Source organism: Oryzias latipes, chromosome 10 (assembly GCF_053564925.1).
Source record: "Oryzias latipes strain Hd-rR chromosome 10, Olatipes_Hd-rR_3.1".
NCBI classification, from domain to species: domain Eukaryota; kingdom Metazoa; phylum Chordata; class Actinopteri; order Beloniformes; family Adrianichthyidae; genus Oryzias; species Oryzias latipes.
In genome coordinates this window covers 13,183,048-13,204,998 of record NC_136246.1, presented here as the reverse complement: position 1 = coordinate 13,204,998, position 21,951 = coordinate 13,183,048, and the positions used below count along the sequence as shown (strand labels likewise).

Below are 21,951 nucleotides of genomic sequence, written 5' to 3'. Positions count from 1 at the left end.
AATGATGTTCTGTGAGCTCTCTGTCTAAAACCTGAACACAATCACAAAATGTGCTCAAGCAGCTTTAAAAAGATGTGATAAAATAGGAAACCTCTACTTAAATTAAACAGATTCAGTCAACTGTGGATGTTTTTTTTTTTTAAAGGTTCATGTCTGTGAAGTTAGAAAGTCTTCTGACTGTGTTGCAACGATTTCCAATTGTTTTTAATGTTGTGAAGTTATAGTCATAGTGAGCACAGTTGGAGTTTGGAAGCGAAAGACAAGCAAAGATGACATATATAGAAACTCCACAGTGGCTATGCAGCTGCATCTTTCAACAGTCAAAACAGAAGCAAATCTTTTGCTCAGACGTTCAGGCCAGATCTGTTTAATCAAAAATGTATGTTCAGTGCATACGCAAGGGTGACACAGATTCACAAAAATGTGCAAATGTAATTCCAAGACAAGATGGAAGTGCAAAAAGAGTAGAGTTTTTAATAGTAGTTTAAAAGAAAACCACATGACAAGTGTATGCCCTATTTCAGTTTCCTGTCACTTGAATAAAGGTTGGCAACAACATGATGAGAGTGTGAGACCTGGAGAGCATGCAGGAAGGTAAATATCAGGCAACAACAGGGAAATTTAGAAGAAAACTAAAATAAAGAAGTCAAGCAAAATGCAAAACAAAAAAATAGAACAGCCACAAATTACAGTTTGACATTTGTTAAAAACTGTTAAAATTCAACTTTTGTAAAACTTATCAGGAACTAAAACTTAAAGATTCCGGACACAATATTGGGGTGGATGGGGGAGGGGGGTAGTAGTGGTTCCACTCTTGCCTCACAGCAAGAAGGCCTTGGTTCTAATTCCATCTGGGACCTCATTCTGTGTAGTTTGCATGTTCTAGCTGTGCACGTGTGGGCTCTCTTCAGCTTCTTTCCACCTTCCACATAAACATGTTTCATTAGTTGATGATTCTACATTGTCCCTAGTGAATGTGTGTGTTTGAGTGTGTGGCCCTGTGACAGACTGGCGACCTGTTCAGGGTGCACCCCGCCTTTGCCCTACAGTAGCTGGGATGGGCTCCAGCAGTCCTGTGATCTCAAAAGGGATTCAAACGGTTCTGAAGAAGGATGGAAGGAACCAATAACAAAGGCATGTGTTTGACAAAAAGGTGCAGACAATTTTTGTCTTCTGGTAACAAAACAGCATGGCACCATGGACACCGTATAAGTGCAAAAATGTTTTTACTGTTGCATTCAGTAAACACAGGTCCAAACATTGTGACTGACACGTTTCTTTTATGCTTTTAGAGATTGTAATGTGGGCCTGCAGATTTTTTCCTTATAACCACAGGTGCAAGATACAAAAAGGCAACTAAAGCCAAGTCTTGACCCTTGTGCCATCCTAGCCACTTTAATGTTGGGAGTCATGTGGGGTCATCTAGACCTCACAAGACAGTGTGCTGAACCTTTTTTCTTCAATGATTTGTGATCTTCACTGGTTTCCATGGATAACATGAAATCCTCTCCACCGTCATCCACCTTTGTCATGGTAGGGATGGTAGGGATAAAACGTCAATGTTCATCTTGACCCCATAGGATAGCACAAGGGTTATGGGACAACAGATCGACGATGAAACAACATCCCTAATTGTCTTAGTCTGGGCCAGACTAAGGGTTCTGTCCGCTGCACCACCTTTGAGCATCAAGAAGAAATAAATGTAAATGTTGCATTTCAGTGAGTGTGTTTACTTCTGTTGCATTTAATGGTAATTTACCTTTTAGGGTAACCTCCTAAGGCTGAACGGAAGCAAGAAGGCCCCCGGTTCAAGTCCCGGCTAGGGGACCTGAAACAGAACATCAATGGGGGACCTTTCTGTGTGGAGTTTGCATGTTCTCCCTCCAGGATCTCCAGCTTCCTCCCACTATCCAAAAACATGCTTCGTAGGTTAATGGTCACTCTAAATTATCCATATGTGTGACTGTGACTGTGAGAGTGGATGGATGTGTGATTGTGGACATTCTACCCTGCGACAGACTGCCCAGGGTGTCCCCCTGCCTCCACCCATAAGTGGCCGGGATAGGCTCCGGCAGCCCCGTGACCCTGAAAGGGATAAAACGGAATAGAAAAAATGAATGAAAGGTAACCTCCTAATTGTTACGTGGCACACTTACCTGGCTTTAACTATTTTCTGCATTTGAAAAATACATTTTTGATAGTGTTGCCTGCCTGTTGTATAGCTTGTTGGAGGACTACATTTTTAGTGTTTTATACATTGTCACTTGATATTGGAAATTTGGAACCTTTTTTATGAGCACAGCTGAAAATAAAGTTTCCTTTAAGGAAAATAAAGGAAAATAAGTGTCTCTCTGTTTGACTGTCTACTCACCCAACCAAAGAACTTACTGACTGCCAAGGTCAGTAATTTCACCCCCAACCCTACAATTAGCTGAGGGCTGCTCTGGAGCTATATTCAGAAGGTGGGAACAGATGATGTAAATAGTTTGGAGAGGAATCAATTTTTCTGTCTGGTGTTTGCCTCTGCACATCATTGGACGCATTATCTGTAAACTGCCTGAAAGCAAATTAAAGGTCAATGAATAAATCACATGCCTCATTAATTTAAGCTTACTCTAAAGAAATGTGACTGAAGCAGAAAACTTGGACAAGGACAAAATACTGATTTTAAAGTTGCTGTGGTGGAAGGAAAACTTTCATCACTCAACCAGCAGCAGCCACACAATTCACAAAAATAGAAGAAACCTTTGTTCGCAAAAGCAGTGATCTCATCCTTCCAGTTCCTCTGTTCTTCAGTCCAGAAAGATGGCCTCGTCTCTTCCAAGATCTCACCTGTTGTGAAAAGTTTCTGCATCTGTGTGTGTGTATTGTTCTGCAGTCTGGCAAAATCATGCTTGGTGAGTGGTTTCATACACAAATGTGAGTTGTTTAAAGTTTTTCAGATACATTAAATGATCTCTTTATCGCAAGTTTTCTCATGTACTCTTTTATCTTACATGTCGCAAAAAGATGCAAAAAACCCTAAAACAAATGATTTGTTTGAGCTTTGACTCTCAGCTGAGTTACTGAGTCAAAACCGAAATTGAAACACTTCCATCTCTCTTCAAAATAAAAGTGTTGGCTGTGAGAGCAAGTTCCTCTTACAGAAACTAGCATTGTGAAAAACATTGTCTGCTTGATGTTTCTATTAGAAAATATTTGCATCAATCTTACTTGGAGAACCTCCAACAGATAACTCCTACCACCTTATTTTCAGCATTTTGTCAATACATTTGTTGCTATAGATTTAATGTTAATGTGATCATACAGTTTTCTGCTGGGTTAATGAAACAAAACGAATTTTAATCTGCCCCCAGTTTTCTATTATTGATAAATTACTTAAAGATGCCAGGAATTAAACTAAAGACATGCAATTCTACACTTTCCACGAAGCTGAAAAAGTATTAGACTAAACTTTGAAAATGAGCTTACTTTTAACTTTTTAACGAGACACCCATGTGGACAAATTGAAGACATATCAAACCTGAGACAGTCTGAGCAGTTCGCCCCTGAGAAGTGAACAAGTACTAGCTGTTTGGTGGAAAAGTCTCTGACTTTGGCAGAAGTCATTTGATTACAACCAAATACAAATTTCTCCAGGACTGTTGATTGAATTTGTTTCATAGTGATTCTGTTTGAACCGAATTTTAAATACAATATCTGCTTTCGAGACAATTACTACTTTATAGACAACTGTTTTTTTAATCTCACTAACCCTTGTGCTATCCTAGGCACTAACATTGGGAGTTGGGTCATCTAGACCCACTATACAGTGCTCTGAACCTTTTTTCTTCAATGATTTGTGATCTTCACTGGTGTCCATGGATTACATGAAATCTTTCCACCTTTATCCACCTTTGTCATGGTAGAAAGAACACGTCAATATAAGGGTGGGGTCATCTAAGATAGCACAAGGGTTAACTAGGCAGTGTACCAACAATTCAGTCCACACATGGGAGTATTTGCAAGTTCAGCATTTTAACCCTTTTGCCACCCACACATTTTAATTTCTCTGTTGCTGGTCAGTGTCAAATCTACTGCTCCTTTCCCTAGAAAGGTTCATGAGTCCTTCAGCCATTGCGCTATAAAGCCAGCAAAACCTTGATATCTAAAAAAGATATTAAATGGCTGCTTTGATTTCTTTCTTTTACAGTTAATAGTACATTGTTCAAGAATATATTGCTAAAAATACATGTAATTTTGAAGTACCGTAATTTCAGGACTACAAGCCGCTACTTTTTTCCTGCGCTTACAGCCCTGCGGCTTATTCAGTGACGCGGCTAATTTATGGATTTAATTAGCAGGCAGCCATGTACGTACTTTCGAACTCAGTGAAAAGTTTGAATTCTTTGTCTAACACCAAGCGCAAGGCATTTATATTAGCAGCCAAACAGCATGGAGTTGACTTCAGGTCTTAGACACTTCAGTCATGGTTCAACAAAATGAAACACGCATGCCCGGCCGCATCCCAGAATCCTTTGGGGCCATTAGACCCAACGTGCACGTGATCGCCGCTACAATATGATGAAGCTTTCAAGTTAAAAGCAATCGTTAAAAGCAGCGTAAAAAAGTCCACCGTCACCAACGGGTTTGGAAAAGCCGGTTTGCTGCGTGACGGAGAGAACAGCGCATGGAGTGAATGTACACTCCATTTACGGTTTCTAAGGAAACCGTAAAAGCGGAATTTTGCTTTGAAAAACTCACAGCCTCCGTGTGAGCTGGAGACATCATCTCCTGCTGATTGAGCTGCGGGGCCGATGGCAGTCTGAAGGCTCCCACACGTAACAACGCACCCGCCCCTCATACACAAAACGTACAGTATTAAGTCCGATTGCTTTGCACAGAAACGATTTGCTCCATCCACCGGCGCAACGGGGACGAAGTGCTCCTCCCTGAAGCCGCCCTGGCCAGAGGTTTCGGAGTAGATAGGAAGGGGAGACAAGGAGCGCGCGGGGCGGGAGCGGAGCGCGGAGGCGTCTGCGGAGTGCAGAGGCTTCTGAATTCTGACGCACGCGCCGCACTGAGGCGCGCGTATCGCGCTGAGGCGCGCGCTTTTCAGTCGCCGCTGCTGTATTTTACCGGTGTGTTTTTTAACCAGCCCTGTTACTCCCATAACGCTGCCGCGACACAAGCGGAAGGAGAGCTGTACCCGTTCACCCCTCCATGCACTGCTGATACTTGCTCATTCTTAAACACGTACAACAGAATGGCGAGCCGGGCGTTGGCCCCGCCTTTAGCCCCTAAGACTCATGGGAAATGTGGAATCGCGGATGTAAATTTCCTCATCATAACTGAGGGATGTAATGTTGATTATATCGTTACTGTTTGTAATTTTATGTATGATACCTAGATTGTCAATAAGTAAAAAAAAAATGAAATAAAAACACCATAACTGAGGAACTTGTGAACAGAATAGAGTTCCATGCTGTTTGGCAGATGTCGATACACTCAAATACATGAGCCAGAGGCAAAGCTGGCACCACCCACAACGTGCAATGAATTGCACTCACTCTGGGATGCTGTACATGATCGGTCAGGATGACAATATCGCCTAACAAATCGGCTTGTACTCTGACGCGGCTTGTGTATGCATAAAACTAATTAAACACGTGAAAATGGGTGGGTGCGGCTTGTAATCGGGTGCGCTTTGTAGTCCGGAATTTACGGTAATTGATAAACCTGCTTTTTTTTAATTGAAAAGTACTGAATGCCACATTGGTTAAAGATTGGTGCGAGTGTTTGGCAGCAGAGATGCTATCAGTGTGTGCGCTTTGGGCCTTTTAAAGAAGGCAGTAAAGTGCTATATAAGCATACACCATTTACCATTTTAAAAATTGATTGCATATAAGCTGAAAACTTTGTTTTTTTAGATTCTTATTTCTTTCTCACGTTTTCAAGTTTTTTTTTTATCCTCACGCTATTTATTTCTGGTAGAACATGATGGAACCACCTAAGCTTCTTCTCTTTTACTATCTAAACATCTTGATACTGCATCCTAAGTTAGCCATGTCTATTTACACATGCCAATGAGTATCCATGATGTAAAATGTATCTCAATTACATCAGTGGTTCTCATTGTCAGAATCACAGGCTCGGATCAATAAGTAGATGGAATGACTTTTTGTCTTTTGAACTGAACTTTAAACTATGCTTGACTCATACAGGTCAGGTAAATGTTACAGGAAAAAGCAAGAAGCAAAGTAGAAATAACCTGTGTGGTACACCAATTATCTGCCTTAAGTCATTATGCACGGAGAATAAATCCAGGATTCACTACTCGTTGCTTAACAACCACTTCTATTGTGCCAGCAACTAGTTTCTTACCACAAAACAGAAATATCATCTATATGTTGATCATGTTGATGGGTCTCTACCATTGTGAGTTTTCGTAAAATTGAACTTTCAGCACCGACCTAAAATTAAATCTACAATTTAGACAATGTTTGCCGACTATTTTTGGGAATGTAAATTTGCAATCAAACTTACAGAACTAATATTTTTAAAAATTGTTTTCAAATGCCACAATTAAGATACAGCCTGTCTAAACACATGGGCTCACACCACTGCATGAAAAGCATCTTATTTTAATAAAATAGAGATCATGTTGGCTTGTCATACAAATGTCCAATTTAAAAACTCATCACGTCCAAAAATCACATTAAGCATTAATCTAAACTCTCAACAATAATTACACACAATCAAATCTTCCCACCTATCTCACATTAGAAAAGCTGCAAACTGCTGTGCATCTGTCAGCCTATAGCTGCCCAGTAAAGACTGCATAGGTTTATTTGGAGAGTCTGCAGTGAAATGCAGCAGGATGTGCAAATAGATGCTCAGTCAACACTATGGAAAAGAGTGACAGCCAGTGCAATGAGGGTCAGGGAGGAAGAACAGATGGAGGCAGACGAGCCAAACTCAGGAAAAGGGTCCGTGTTTTTCAACATCCAGTCGTTCTCCTCGTGTAGCCCCTGTTTCACCAGCTCAGGACCCACCAGCTGTCGAATTGTCATGTAATAATTGTTCAACCACTGAAGCTGAAAGGAAAAGAATGCTGCATCAAACATTTGGGAAAAAAATGCATTTAGGAAAAATATATTTTTTTTTCAAGCTGAAAATCTATGAAACTTTATTAAATTGTGCTATATTTAAATTAAATAATTAAATAACGGTTCAACTACGCAACAAGAAGTCACACCAAGCGAACCAAAACATGAAAAAAGAGTTAACACACGTGGTTTTGTTTTCTTTTAAACTTTTTTTTTTTTAATCCTTGAGCTGCAGAGAAGGTTTAACCTCTTGTGAAAAAGGGACTTTCAAGAGGAAGCCAGAACTCATATTGCAGGAAGAGACCAGACCTGCTTGATTGCACACTAACGCATCAGTTGACAGTACTTAGAAGTTAAAAAGATTGGAACCTGCTTGCAGTTTTAGAGAAGTCAACACACATTTTCTCTAAGGGCATTTCTTTAACCTGTATCTTTTCAGTATTATTTTCTCGGAAAAGTCCCATTTCAGGTTCTATTTCTCACCTGTTCTGAGCTAAGGAGAGCGATGTCTATGAGCTTCCTGTCGTACGGAACCAACGACACTGTGTCAAAGGTTAGGTAGTTGTTGCCATACTGAGGGAACAGGATGGCACAATTAAATAAGAGACAAATGCAACATGTTCTAACAAGAACAAGCTCTTGTCTGTACCTTAGTTTGAGCTGGTACTGTCACAGCAATGTCCTCAATCCTTATCCCAAAATCATTTTCCTTGTAATAACCAGGTTCTGAAATAAAAACATGAAAAAAGTTGTTTTCTTCTGAATATTTTTGGTTTTGGTCAGTCACAATGATTAACTACAAGAGAGCAAAACGTCACAAACTCAATTTTGTAACATTTGTTAATATTACCTGGAATTTACACAACATGACAGCAAAAGAGGAAGTTCTAATGATAAAACCTGTCGAAATGTTTAATTTTGACAGGAACAATCCTACAGAACACATTCTTTTAAAACAAAACAAAAATTATATTAAAACCGTATCTTATCAAATGTTGAGGGGCTTAAAGTACTAAAATCATTATTTATGTTGTGTTTTAATGGAAGAGATGAGATAAAACTATGTCTCACCTATGGATGTAAACATGCCAACTCTGAAGGGAATATTATTGGTCTGAAAGCCAACTGGCCCTGTGAAAAAATTTGACAATGCATCAGTTAACAAAACAGAATATGCAAAGATAAAATCGATTCTAAATGTTTTTTGTTTTTGTTTAATTAGACTATTAACAATGACTTTATTCAACAGAAATAAAGTTATACATTATCTCCATTGGTGTCAAATTTGTCAGGAATTTTTTATCGTAAGAAGAATCTTCCAATTAAGTCAGATTCTCACTAATCTTTTCATTGGTTGATTTATTTTGAATTTCTTCCAATATTTTTGGAATTCTTTGTCTAATTGTGTATGATCAGTCCAGAATTGCACACAGACTGTAAATAGCAGAGGTTAATTTGAAGGAAATTTTCTTTAACTCTGCAAAACAATGCAAAAATAAAAATAAGAAAATCAATCGAACCATACACTCATGAACTCCAAAATAGTTTCCAACACCATGACCGGTGCCGTGACCATAGTTTAGGCCCACCTCCCAGAGTGCTCTGCGACCCAGCATCTCTATGTTCACACCTGAAAACAGAAACAAAAAGCCACAAAAAGTAACAAGTTGCTGCAGAGAGATCAGTGTAACCACTTCTAGAAATCTGGAAGGAGATGGCTCTCTAGTGGTGAAAAAAGGAACGTTAGAGAGCTGACCAAAATCCTATTTGATTTGTGTTTTTGGTATTTCCACCCACCTCTTGTCCCTGAAGGAAAAACAGTTCGAGAAATCTCAATGTTTCCCATGAGAACTCGAGTAAAGGCCTCCTGTGAAGCAGAACACGAGGAAAACATGCTTTTTAAACACTGGATGCAAATATTTTTTAACTGCATAAGTGACAAACTTCCATCTGTGCACCTTTTGCATTGGTGTGGGTGTCCCCCAGTGGACTGTCCGAGTGATGTCAGTGGTTCCATCTCTGTTAATAGATGAATAAAAAAAAAGAGTGGCTCGTTCTACCTGCAGTAAACAGGAAGTGTGAGAACAGAAAGTGATTTTACTCACAGGTACTGGCCTCCAGAGTCAACCAGGTACATCTCATCAACCGTCAACCTCCTGTTGGTTTCTACTGAAGGGCTGCAGCACAGAAAAACAGGAAATGATACCAACACTGCACCCACATGCAAAATGTTGTGGTTCAGTTTTTGGAAAAAAGAAACATGAAAATCACAGAAACACGATTTCTGAAAGATTATTTCAGGTTTGTTCAGGAAAAAAAGTCATCAGTTTCAAGTAAACACCACAAAGGAATGGAATATACAGTATTTTCGTTGCTTTAGTTAATGTAACCAACATGCACTCAGTTTAGACTGAAGTCTCGAGTTCAAGTCCCCTTCAATGGGACACAGAGGACATTTTTGGATGCTCATGTTTTTAACCTCCTTGAACAAACATGAACTGTAAAGTTGTAACAATTTTTCTTGACAACTGCACAGTGGTTTATAAACGTTTTTTTTTTAAACCTATTAATTGTTCATTACTGCAATTTGCTCTTTAAAGTCACGTAGGATGACGTAGAAGGACCCGGTTTTCTGTGAAGTTTGCATATTCCTCCCGTGCATGCATGGGCTTTTCTTCAAGCTCTCCGGCTTCATCCCACAGTCTCAAAAAAAATGCTTCATAGTATTCATGTGCTTCAAAATATGCGTCAGAGTTGATTGGTGTCTCTAAATTGTCTCAATGTGTGCATGTGATTGTGCAGCCCTGTGACAGACTGGTGACCTGTTCAAGGTGTACCCAGCGTTTGCCCTACAGAAGCTGGGTTGACTCCAGCAGCCCTGTGACCCCGAAAGGGATTCAGCGGGTTCAGACGATGGATGGGAGTCATGCTGATGCCATTTTTGTTGCATCAGTAATGTTAGGTTGGGATTGTGAGGGGCTGTAGGCTAGTGGGAGAGAGTAAACAGATGGATGACAGGAAATGGGGAGGGGCTTACTTTGGGTCAGCAGTCCCGCCGACAACTCAGAGGTGAATTTCCAAAAAACTGCAGCTGCTCTGCAGAAACTATGTCCTGGAGAATTACACAGTTTTTTTAAATTTTGGCTAAAAATGACATGACCATAAATGAACGACCACTGGGAACGCTTTTACAATCGATCAAAAGATGATTGGAGCGGGACTTTTAAGTCTTTCAGAGACTTACAACTGCTTCATGCTTTTGGCCAATTTAATTATTTACCGGTAGTCCAACAATTGTTTCCCCCCCTAACATTTTCGTAAAATAAACATATATGTTTAAGTTTTATAAATTAAAAAAGCATAAACATTAAATGTTGAAAAACAAAACTAAGATAATTTTCTTTCTTTTATTTTTTTGGGTAATAATATTTAGACAATTATAGTGGTGTTGTTTTCTCACATATTAGTTTTTCTCTTCCTTTTCACATTCTTTGCTAGTTGCTGTTTTGCTTCTTATTCAAAGTTTTTTCTCAACATTAACTCAATTTAATGAGGGAATTTAGAGAAATTTCTGGTTACATAAAGCAGCTCTTTTTACATTTCTTGTCACTTTCTATTGCTATTTATAGTTATGGCATTCATTAGGGTCATTTAAGCTTTGTTTGCACTCCTAACTTCCTCTTTTAAGCAGTTTGCTTGCAGACACTAAATGAACTTCAGTCTGGTTCCTTTTGCAGTAGTTTTAGTAGTTTAAAGACACTTTACATGATTTCCTCAACGTTTTGTCGTCTTCAGCTCTTTTTTAATTGCACACTTGAGGTAATTTAGTTAACACTTTTGTTTGTTGTTTTTTTCTAATACTGGCCCCTGCTGTAGAGAATTTTTCAAAAATTTTATTTTGAAAGAGAAAAGAAAATAACAACAACGATTAAAGGCGGATAACTGGATGTACTTTAATATTAATATTTAGCTAATGTGCAGTTTCGCAGATTCATTTAAAAAAGGGTCTAAAGAGATTACACATGTGGATTAGGTGTAAAAAGAGTGTGTTTTTAACTTGATAATCTCACCTGTAATGTGCGAGGGCAGCATTGGCTCCACTAGCAGAGATCGTTTCAAAACTAGGACCCCTGTTGTCCTTCTGCTTGCTGTAATGAAGTTTAGATTAGCTGCGACACCAAATTCTCTGAAACTGTCCAAATTAGTTTAGAGTCCATCTCTCACATCCAAATCCCTTTTTTTCTGCTCATGATGACTCACCTGCGACATTTATTGACGTACTCTGCAGCGCTCAGCTCAGTCTCATTTCCCTGAGGCACAGCCTTTTCCAGCCACATGAGCAGCTGGATTACAGCAACTGCATCTCTCACCTGCATGGAAACACACCTTATTCTCTAAAATATATCCCAAACCATATATATTCAATCGCGAGCATGAAATATGTATGACAAAGTTAAGGAATTCACTAAAAATCCTATTTGTCATTATTGACTTTCTTGTGTCATAGCTCTGCATAAGAAAATGTTTAATGTCCAATTTTAGGAGTAAAGCTCTCAAATGAGTGGAGGACATACGTGAGCATCCCTCAGTACTTGCTCTTCTGTCTGGTCTTTTACAGCTTTCGATGTCAGCACAGGAGAGTATGTAGATGTGATCATTTTTTCCTTATTAATTCAAGGAATACAAGACAAACACATTTTTAGCAATTAATTTCTTTGATGTATCTATGGATTTAACAGAATTAAGAGGGCTAAAACTGTACAGTTAGTTTTCAGCCTACATACCTGTGGTATGATCTCATAAAGTGCATAATTTGTATATTCTGTACCGATCCAGACTTTAACCCCCGGCTGGCCTACGTATGTCCTCAGATCTTGAAGGACAGAGTCATAAGGCTTCAGCTGCACACAGAGAGGATCGCTACAATGGGCGGTCAAGTATTCCTCCACATCCTTAGTCACCCGCTCAGTATGGACAAAAAGCCTGGAGTTCATATAAATGAAAAGAATTTATAAAACTACGTGCCTTAATGCACCATATAGATTATTTTTTCTTTTTATTGATCTTTAATTTTTAGTTTACAACAAATTAAACAGATGTTTTCAGTTTGGTCTCACCAGATTTCATTCAGTGTGAGGAGAGTGTAAGAGTAGAAGAAGGGGTTGTAGGGAATGTCGTTGCCACGCAGATTAAAGAGCCCTAAAAACCAAAATTAGAAGAAAACACAGGCTTAATTTAACCCCCCTGACTAGAAATAGGTCCAACAAACTCAGCAGTAAAAATAAAATGGGAATGGTACAGGACATTAACATATGAATCTCTGTCGAGTCGCCCATTAGTCATACCACTTCGACTAAAATTACCTTCATTTTATAGTTAAGTAATTTTTCTTCCATAGCTGGAAATAAATTCAGGTGTCAAGGAGTTAAGTATGTGCTGCAAAATAGAATAAAACCAAAACCATGAAGATAAACTCTTCCCCCAGCATTAGTTATAAATAGGGGTGGAACAATTCATGTTAGCAACGATTGGATCTAATCTTTTGCTAAAAATTCAACAATTGTTACCCAGAGATAAATACCTGGGTACTGAACAGAGCAGGTGAAGTTTTTCAGATTCCTTGTATTTCTAAGAAAATATCATTTTTAACAATTCAATACAAATTATTTTTTAATTTTCTTATTCTAAGTCAAATTAAGTGTAAGTAAACAAACAAACAAACAAACAAACAAACAAACAAACAAACAAAAAAACAGGTAAACAAGAATTAATGGTAAATCTATTAACATTTTAGTGTAATCAAGTTTAGCCCACTGTTGTTTTTCCACATCCATAGAATCCAAAGGGAACATTATTAGAACATTCTAGCACACTGTATGGACACATGTCTTTGCTCAATTCAAAGTGTTTCCACACACTGGAGTGGAATGATGGACTGATCATAACTTGATGCCATCACATGTGTGTTGTCCGCTGTGATGCATTTGGTCGTTGTAATGTTACAATAAATCTTTATCAATCCAACTTTAAAATGATTTTTTAGTTGTATGAAGTCCATTCGATTCAATTCTGCCTCAGACAGATCGATCTGGTTTGATCCAAGGAATAGAAATCCATTTATTGATTAATTAATTAATTGTCACACCTATTTATAAAGAAAGGAATACATTTCAAAAAGAATTCTGAAACCAGAATACAGCCCCTTGTAGATGTAAATTTAGACTTTTTAATATGAGATTTAAAGACAGATTTCTTCCCTCTTAAACCAGCCTCAGGTGATCTTCTAAAAAGCTGATATATCTAGGTTATTTCTGATTTTCCTCTTGGCAAAAATGAGTACAGAATAGAGTCTAGACTATGTACATGGAGTGCAGGAAGTCTACTGACTAAATCATTCTTCAATCTAAAATGTAAAATTTTTAAGTAAATTTAAGTATACTGCCTCACTTTTAGTATAGAAAAAGTCTACTTGAGTACAATTAAATAGACTACTTTTTGCTAAGTGTACAGATGTTCAGGAATGGAAGCTTGCTGCTTGTCTGCACAGCTGCATTGTTTCACTTCTCATACGTCTTCATCTTTTCATTTTTGAAACCCGGAGCAGTCTTAAATTTGAGCCACTGACTGTTTATAAGAACTAGATCAAGTGAGTGAGACGTCACCCACTAAAAGTGGATTACTGCCGGCTCCTATGAAATGAAGTCAGTTCAGTCACAATCACAGACATTGTCGGTAAGCTGTTATAGGTCTGAGTTGGTCTGACTCATCGTTTCTATGGCAACCCCTCTCTCCAATCAGAGGTGAGTTTGCTTAAAGTCCACTCTCCTACCATTTGTAAGAGTGCTCAGGAGAATCCGTCGGTCAAACGTTTCGAGCAGTTGATGCAAGACCACATACTTTTACTACAATTAGAGTATCCCTCAAAATACAAGACTCGTTCTTCACAACTTCTCAAATTGAAAGTTCCAAAAACACAGTCTTCCTATGGCCTTTTGTCTTTTCGTTTGCAGCCAAATGATTGTAACGTCTATCAAAACATATTGCATTTGGAAACTCTGATTCCACTCTCAGCTTTTATACGCAGAGTACAGGACATTTTGAAAGTTATTTTAATCAGTAATATGTCTAAAACAGGTTTGTTGTTTTCTTCCCTCTCCTTTAAGTGTTTTTAGCCTTTTCCGGACAATATTATAAATAAAAAATTGTTCTTAATGTTTTACCTGGTGAAATAAAGGTTTCTATCTTTCTATCTATTGAGGTATCTAATCCCAGTCCAGTTCTCATATACAGTCAATAGTTTGAGCAAACTTTACCGCTACTTGAGATGGGCAGATAAAAGTGTTACTGATTCAAATGATCACTCTCATAACTGTGGTTTCTGTAAACACATTCAGAGTTAATAAACTCTACAGAGCTCAGAAAATTAATCTCAGACTTTTTGTCACCGTCAATAATTTAGTAGATGAATTGGAACATTATGAATGCATATACTCACAGGCTGTTTCATCCAGAGCTGAAAGCAGAAGTGCTGTTGGCTTGTTTAAGTCCTCCATCATCAAATTGCGGATTTCCTGCACCTTCATCTGCCAGGATCTATCTGCAAAGAGACATGAAATACTTTTATTCAGACATCATTAAATGTGTTTTGGATATATCTTTTCCTGTCAATTCTGAAATAAAATGATGATTTTCTTTTTTAATTTCTGTGTCTTCTTCCTTAAATCTCAAACACTTTTTTTACTTGGTATGAAAACTCCTTCCTGTAAACCTTAGAGGGCGAATCTTAAGTGAAGACCACCACCTCAGACCAAAGAATCAGGAGAACAGGGGGCATCTTTTAGTCAGCCAATGCCTGCTCCAAACTTTGTCCATTTTAGCAGGATCTGTAAAATTCTGACTTAGTGAGAAGTTTTTGTTTGCCAACACATCTACACATTGTGTTTCCTTTTGGAAGTTAACCAATTTTCTTTGACTTACTGTGAAAGTTTCCTATTTTCATGATCCCGTTTTCGCATTTCCCTGGCACAGCAAGGCGTCAAAACAAACCTAAACTGTGACACTGACTGCTGTGATCCCTGGTGTTAGGGAGAATGAGAAATGGAAAACGAGGCCACACACTTTAACTTGAATAGTTTTGTAACATTGGTGGTAAATATAATAGTAATCGCAACATTGCACTAGTTTAGGTCCTCCAGACTAAATGTCTGTTCAAGCAGACACACAAGAGAGGTTTCTCATAACACGGAGATGGTTTTAACCTTGAATTAGCAGATGGCTGGTATGTGATGTGCAGCAGAGGAGCTTCATGGACTTGATTGAACTGCCTGAAATACGCTTTGCTCCCTGCAGTTAAACAGCTCACAGCCATTTTTCTGGGTTCTATTTGATGTCATTTTAGCAAAAAGATGTTGCATCAATTGTTAACCATGTTCACATTTTAAACTCACAAGCCCTCCTGAACAATCAGGGGTCATTTTTGATTTTTCTCTTTCATGATCAGTTCTGCGCATATTGTTTCTAAAGGGGAAAATGAAGTCTGGACTGAATTATTAAGAATCAACTAAAACTTTGATTTTGTATTTTTCAACTGGACAATGAACTAAATAATACCACATATTATTAAAAGACATATTGAGTTGAGTATAATTTGTTAATCTGTGTTACTACACTGGAACCACGTCAAATTACATAAAACCAAGCAGGCTGTAAGGGAGGGGACAAAAAAAAGAAAAAAAGGAAAAAACAAAACAAAACAAAACAGAAAGATACACAGTTTTCCAATTGTAACTCCTAATACTGAAATCTTGAATTTGTGATATGGAACACTTTCTCATGTCCCATCTCTTATTATGACATAGATTTAATGAAGAACCTTGTACAGGAACTACTCGAGTATTCAGATTGCATTCTGAATAATTCTGAATCCTAAATAACACATGACCATAAACATGTGTTAGTTTGATCATTTAATTTCAAATCCCATGTTCAGAATACTTAAATTCAAAAAAGATTGTGGGGAGTATTTGTTGGCCAGTAACATGTAAAAACACATTTTTGCAATAATAGTAATACTTACTGTTCTTTTTAATGGTTTTGTGAACTTCAATCAGCTGAGTAAATTTGCTAAATAAAACAATTTTGTCATTTGCATTCTTTTTCAGTTTAAACTGTTCTTTTCTTCACTGTTACTTGTTTCCTGGCTACACTTGAGGAAAGTTTGTACTATGACTCAGTAAAAATATAATGTCATTTAATTTGTGATGATCCAGGGCATTAGTAGTTTTCTAAGGAGAAAAAGATTATGATCACATTTTATTTCGAAACAATTGTATTTTTTTTAGACATGATGAAACTTAATTTCCTGCTAATTGTTTAGATTATATATTTAAAAATTGTAGTTGGAAGTATACCACAAAACTGCTAAACCCTTCATTCAGAATATTATTGAATTGTAAAATGTTTAATTTTGTTTTTTTGATCTTAGTCTTCGTCCACTGAGTTTTGCTTCAACTAGATGATCACTTGTATTAATTAAACAAGTAAGGAAGGTTAAAGAAGGAATTCTAAAAATGTACAATTATAGATGATTTCTATTCCTCATCAAACAACTAAACTGGCCGTTGCTTTTGTAAATTTTCCGCTTTTTTGCTCCACAAAGCACATCATATACTATTATGGCTCCCTATTTTTTGCGATTTCCTGTCATTTACATGAACTAATATCGGAACTAAACAGCAGTATCTGATACAAGGCTCACTTAAGTCCATGTCTTATTTTTTAGATTGTAGTCAAATGAACACACCATTAGGTTTATGGCGCTTTCTGTTTGTTGTTTGTGTACTTTCCAGTCCTAAAGACTAAGACCTGCAAGGGTCTGTGCAGAGTCTCCTCATGCAGCATTTGCACCAGTCTTTCTGAGTCAGTATATAATCTGCCAATCAGCAGTAAAAACACGAACGGATGGTTTATGGCTGTGTTTGTGACCATTGCTTATGGCTCTCGGTCAAGTTTGCAGGTATTTATCAGCACACAGATAAATGGCACCACATAGGGAGACTGGCAGACTGCACAAGTGCACAATTAAAATAAGAAAAAAAGAAGCATACTTATAACTCTGTCAGGCAGACGGAAGATGCTTTCAGATGAGAGGGGAGGTCTGTCCTCCCACACAACGTCCACTGGGTTAACAGCTTTAGGCTCGAGGTGGAGACTGCTTGACTCCAGATAGGAGGCGTAGTGCTGATACGTCTCTAATGGAGGAAATTGCAGAAGATTACACAGACTCAGAACAAATCAACCTTAAACAAAGTGTCTGGAGCACCTGGTGGCTCCATTAATATTTTTCCATTTACTTGAGCAACGATTTTATTGATGTTAAGCTGAGTCGTCTCACCAAGAGAGAAGAGGAAAGGGTCAAAGCTGACTGGGCTTCCTGGTGGCAACTCAGACATGAGCCACTCTGCCACACTGCTGATGGATGCTGGAACAAAAGAGGAGACAAGTGTCTCTTACTTTCCATCTAAGAATTATGCAATAATGTTAAACTTGTGAGCATCAAAACCAGATGCATTTTAAAACAATGTGTATGAAAAACATAACAATTTTTTAAACATAAAGCCTCATGAGACAAACTAGAAAATGCTTAATTTGGCTGTTTCTTGCACTGGTTTCTAAGTTGATCTTCAGCCACCACCTCATCCTCTGCATCCTCTCCTCTAACAGTATATATCTTCATGGCCTCTTTAACAACATCCAGAATGATCCTGTTCCTCTTAACCTCAGCATCCTCAGACATTCTTTATCCTTCCTCTCAAAACATCCAAACCACCTCCATCCAGTTTCCCTGTCTTTACCTACAAAATGATCAAAACAATCTGTCTTTCTGATCTACTCATCCCTGATCTTTCTGTCTTCATCACTTTAAAAGAGGATGTCATCATTCTCTGTTCTGCTTCCTGCCATTTTCCCAGTACTTCTAAACCCCTCAACGTTGCTGGTTTCCCCACCTTTCTGTATCTTTGATGAAATATAGGAATCAAATGTACATAAAAAAATTCCTCAGACAGTTTTTAGCTGTTGATTAAAATCATCACTTCTTGAACAGAGAGTCGGCTGAGGACTAGCAGTTCATTCTCTTTTATAAAGCAACCTTTCCTCTCTGTAAATGATTCCATATAAATGTGGTAACACCTTCACATCATATGGGTGGATCAGATTCAGTGAATTGAATTGAAATCCAACCTGGACTTTTTATAGCGTTTGATACCATTTGATTGACACGTTTTGATTCTTGGTATCATTTCTGAATATAACTGTCTTAAAAAAGCCAAAGAAATTGTAGGGTGTAACATTAAAAAAGGCTTTTGTAATGTGACGTTTTTATTTTAAACTTTATATTTCTGTGATTCATGTCTCTTGTATAACAACCCCAGATAATTTCTCTTTTTTGCACGTTGAATATAACAGGTTTTAAATATCCTGTGATAAAGCTTTTTAAGAAGTTCTTAAAGTGTGTCCACATTTTTGGGGCAAAAAAAAGGGAAAATGGTAATTTAGAATCCTACTCAACCAAAAACGGCACAGACGGTTTTTTTAATTTTTGTGTTAACAAAGTATACCTGCAGTTTGATGCATTTGTTCATGGAGAAACATGAAGCTAAACTTTGGTGCAGATGGATCACAGCAGCAAAGGTTTACACCACTTTAATGGACTAAAAATGGGCAGAAAACTGGGGCTACAAGTTCCAATTTTTTTAAACCAAGTGTTTTTATTGGTATTTGAACTTTAAACAGAGTGTACAAGTTTTCAAGTTTGACAAAGTATACAAAACTGATTACATATCCCCACACATCCTCCCCTCCATCCCCTTACTGCACCACTCTTTGAAACTACAAATATTTTGTAAAATATACATTTACAAAAGAAATAAACCTCTCAATTGCACATTTCTAAAATAAAGTCAATCATTAAATATTCTAACAGCTGTGACATTAAGTTCTTTATATAATTTAAGAAGGGATTCCAAGTGGAATAAAAATCTTGTGTACAACCTCTATAGCAGAGAAGTGAATTCTCTCCACAACCAAATAATGTAAGAGATCATTTCTCCACATCTTTAAAGTTGGAGGAAAATGATCCTTTCATTTGAGAAGAATAAGTCACCTATCAATTAAGATCCCACCATCTATAAGTTCCTATTTGATGACAGAATCCAACAAACATCCCCTGGCTTGTTGAGTTTTCATTTCTTTAGTCTGATTTAAATGAACTAATGGACATTTGAAGAAAAAAACAACAGAAAAGGTTAAATTCTGGCAATAGCAATGAAAGTTACTCATAGTTTTATAGTTTGTAGAATTTTTTTGCTTTGACTAAAATTATACATAACCAATTTATGAATGTTTAAACAGCTGAGACCAATTTTCTGTTTCTGACTTTATTTTAGTCTAATTTACTTACTCTTGTTATCAATTGAAATATTATCTTTTTCAAATTCTTTTTTCATTTGAAACCTGTTTTTAGAGCATAGCAGAAAAGATTAGTCAATTTCTGTATTTTTTACTATTTATATTTTAGGAAAGCAAGAAATACTGTATTGATACATATTTTTAATTACTTTTCTTTGTGATTATTGTCTATGTTTTACATTTTTTTTACTTTTTAAGTCATACATATTTTACATTTACATTTAACAGTTAAAACGTTGTACTAATGCATGATGACAGCTTTTTGTATAAGCTATTTCTGTCAACAAAAAGTAGCAAAAACTCACAGGTGTTTAAATGGGATCCATGTGTGTCTGGTTTTCAAAACAAGTCAGAGCAGTGTAATCACACCTACCATCTTTTTCCAGCTCCCAGTTGCAGTCCATCTGTCTTTCAGCCTGAACCCAGTAACGACTGTCTGTCCACAAAACAGCCTTGCTCTGTGTCACCACAGCAGTTCCTGGAGGGATGCAGGACAACAACTGTGTCATTAGGTGGGCTGCGGTGAAGCTAGGTTCAGAACATCTAGAAGGGTGACCTCGTTTCTTGATGTTAAAATGTGTAAGTATGGACACATTGTTAAAAATACACAGAATATTCAAGCTGGTGGTGTGTTGTGGACTGAAAAATTTACTTTGATGTGGTTGTTGCGGCCTTTCGACACACTTTTGTCACACAGAGTATGGTGAACCCTCTCCTGATTCTTTTTGGCATCTAAGAAAATGAGAGTTCTTCCTGAACATTATTCTCCATCTTCTCATCATTTTGTGCACGGAACAATGCCTATTGATTTTGTTTACAGCCACAGACTTCGTGATTTGTTGGCCAAATTACTCTGTGAGGGCAAGGCCAAAGACAAAACACTGTGACGCTTGTGAGGATGTGGCGAGAAAGCAAAGGATCTTCGTGAACACAGGACTCATATGTGGAGTTGAATCATGAGGAAGGGGAGATTTGTACCTGCAGAGCCCGTAAAACCCGTTATGAAGGCCAACCTGGCATCACGGGATGCAATGTACTCACTCTGTCAGAGAAACAGAAAGGTTAGAATCTCATTCACACACATTTAAGACCTCTGTGGATTAGCTGTGATGGAGGTGTACCAAGTGGGCATCAGTGCCGGGAATAATGTAAGCAGTGATCCTTAAAGATTGCATTTGTTCTCGTAACTGCTGCAGCTGGAGCGAGGTATTCACTGTTGTGCTGGGGAGATACTGCAACACATGAGACACAGATATGAAAGGTTTAAATGAAAAGCCAAGATGCTGCTGACTCATCTTTTTCCTAATCTTCCTCAGCAATCATTAACTGTTAAATGCATCTCATAACAGGAAAAGACTGCATGAAACAGATGAGGTCAAAGTTACAAGCTGTAAGTTGTGATGAAATAAAAAGTATTGTTGCTAGATGTGTTAAATCACAAACAGCAACAAGATCTTACCGGGGGAGTCAAAGAGCAGTTCCTCTCAGCCTGTTTGTTTGCAGCAGCACCAACACTTGTTACTGAAAGAAGAAGAGCACAGAGATAAAGGAGTGGAAGAGCGACAGAATAAGTGAGTGCAGTTTGACAACAGCAACAGTTTAATTGGATGCTCTGTGATGCACAAAGAGGTTTTCCATTTTTATCAGAAGTTTAGAGAGAAGACAAGAGGAAAACAGTGCAATGTAAGACGTGGAAAAAGTTTCTATCTCATCTTTAACCACCTCAAAACTCAGATCACTGATCTATGTAACATATTAACAGAGAGCAGAAAAAACAAAGATTGCAGAGGAGTTCTTTACCTGTCAGTGCTGCCACATACAGAACCAGAATCCATGCAGAAGAAGCCATAATATACTGGTTAAAAAACAATTCACTCTGACTGGTGGGCGATCTGAAGTGCACGCAGGCTGTGGGAGAGTGAGTCAAGGTTTTCTAGCAGAAAAGTCTGTGTGGGTGCCTGTAACTGCTGGTAAGAGAGTCCCTCCCTTCTTTCCTGCTTTACCTTCTGCTCATCTTCCTCCTCCTCCTTGTCACCATGCAGGTGTGTGAGGAGGGAGTTTTCATTCTTGCTTTTGATTTCCTACTACAACTGACAGCTTTTCTCTATACATTTTTGACTTTGACTCAAAATTAAATTATTTGAAGAAGCATTGCTAGTTAGAATGTCATTGATGTTGCATTAATGCACAAAAACCTGTCCCAACATATACATATTTAAAAAAAAAATCTGTAATTTTTAATTCTAGTTTCATTGCATCTTTACCTTGATATGCTATTTATCATTGCATTTTTTTGGATAATGCAAGTGTATTTAAGTTGCCTTTTAAATTTGTTTAGCAAAAACCAAGTAACAGCCAGCAAATGCTTGATTTAACTCAGTCTGAAAAAGTGAAG

The 21,951-nt window shown here is 37.8% G+C and overlaps 1 protein-coding gene across 1 annotated transcript; it reads right to left on the bottom strand.

Annotated features, from left to right (window-relative positions):
• Nucleotides 1-6,603: 6,603 nt before the first annotated feature.
• xpnpep2 (X-prolyl aminopeptidase (aminopeptidase P) 2, membrane-bound) lies at nt 6,604-21,543 on the bottom strand. The gene is made up of 21 exons (XM_004073092.5): nt 21,357-21,543; nt 21,016-21,077; nt 20,678-20,788; nt 20,535-20,598; nt 19,930-20,034; nt 17,482-17,568; nt 17,195-17,338; nt 14,584-14,685; nt 12,206-12,287; nt 11,873-12,071; nt 11,663-11,752; nt 11,349-11,458; nt 11,159-11,236; nt 9,194-9,265; nt 9,047-9,107; nt 8,886-8,955; nt 8,614-8,718; nt 8,160-8,219; nt 7,738-7,814; nt 7,572-7,661; nt 6,604-7,076 (listed from the first exon to the last, which is right to left on the bottom strand). Exons 1-21 carry the CDS (start codon nt 21,403-21,405, stop codon nt 6,876-6,878), a joined length of 2,019 nt encoding a protein of 672 aa, XP_004073140.1. The 5' UTR covers nt 21,406-21,543; the 3' UTR covers nt 6,604-6,875.
• Nucleotides 21,544-21,951: the final 408 nt, after the last annotated feature.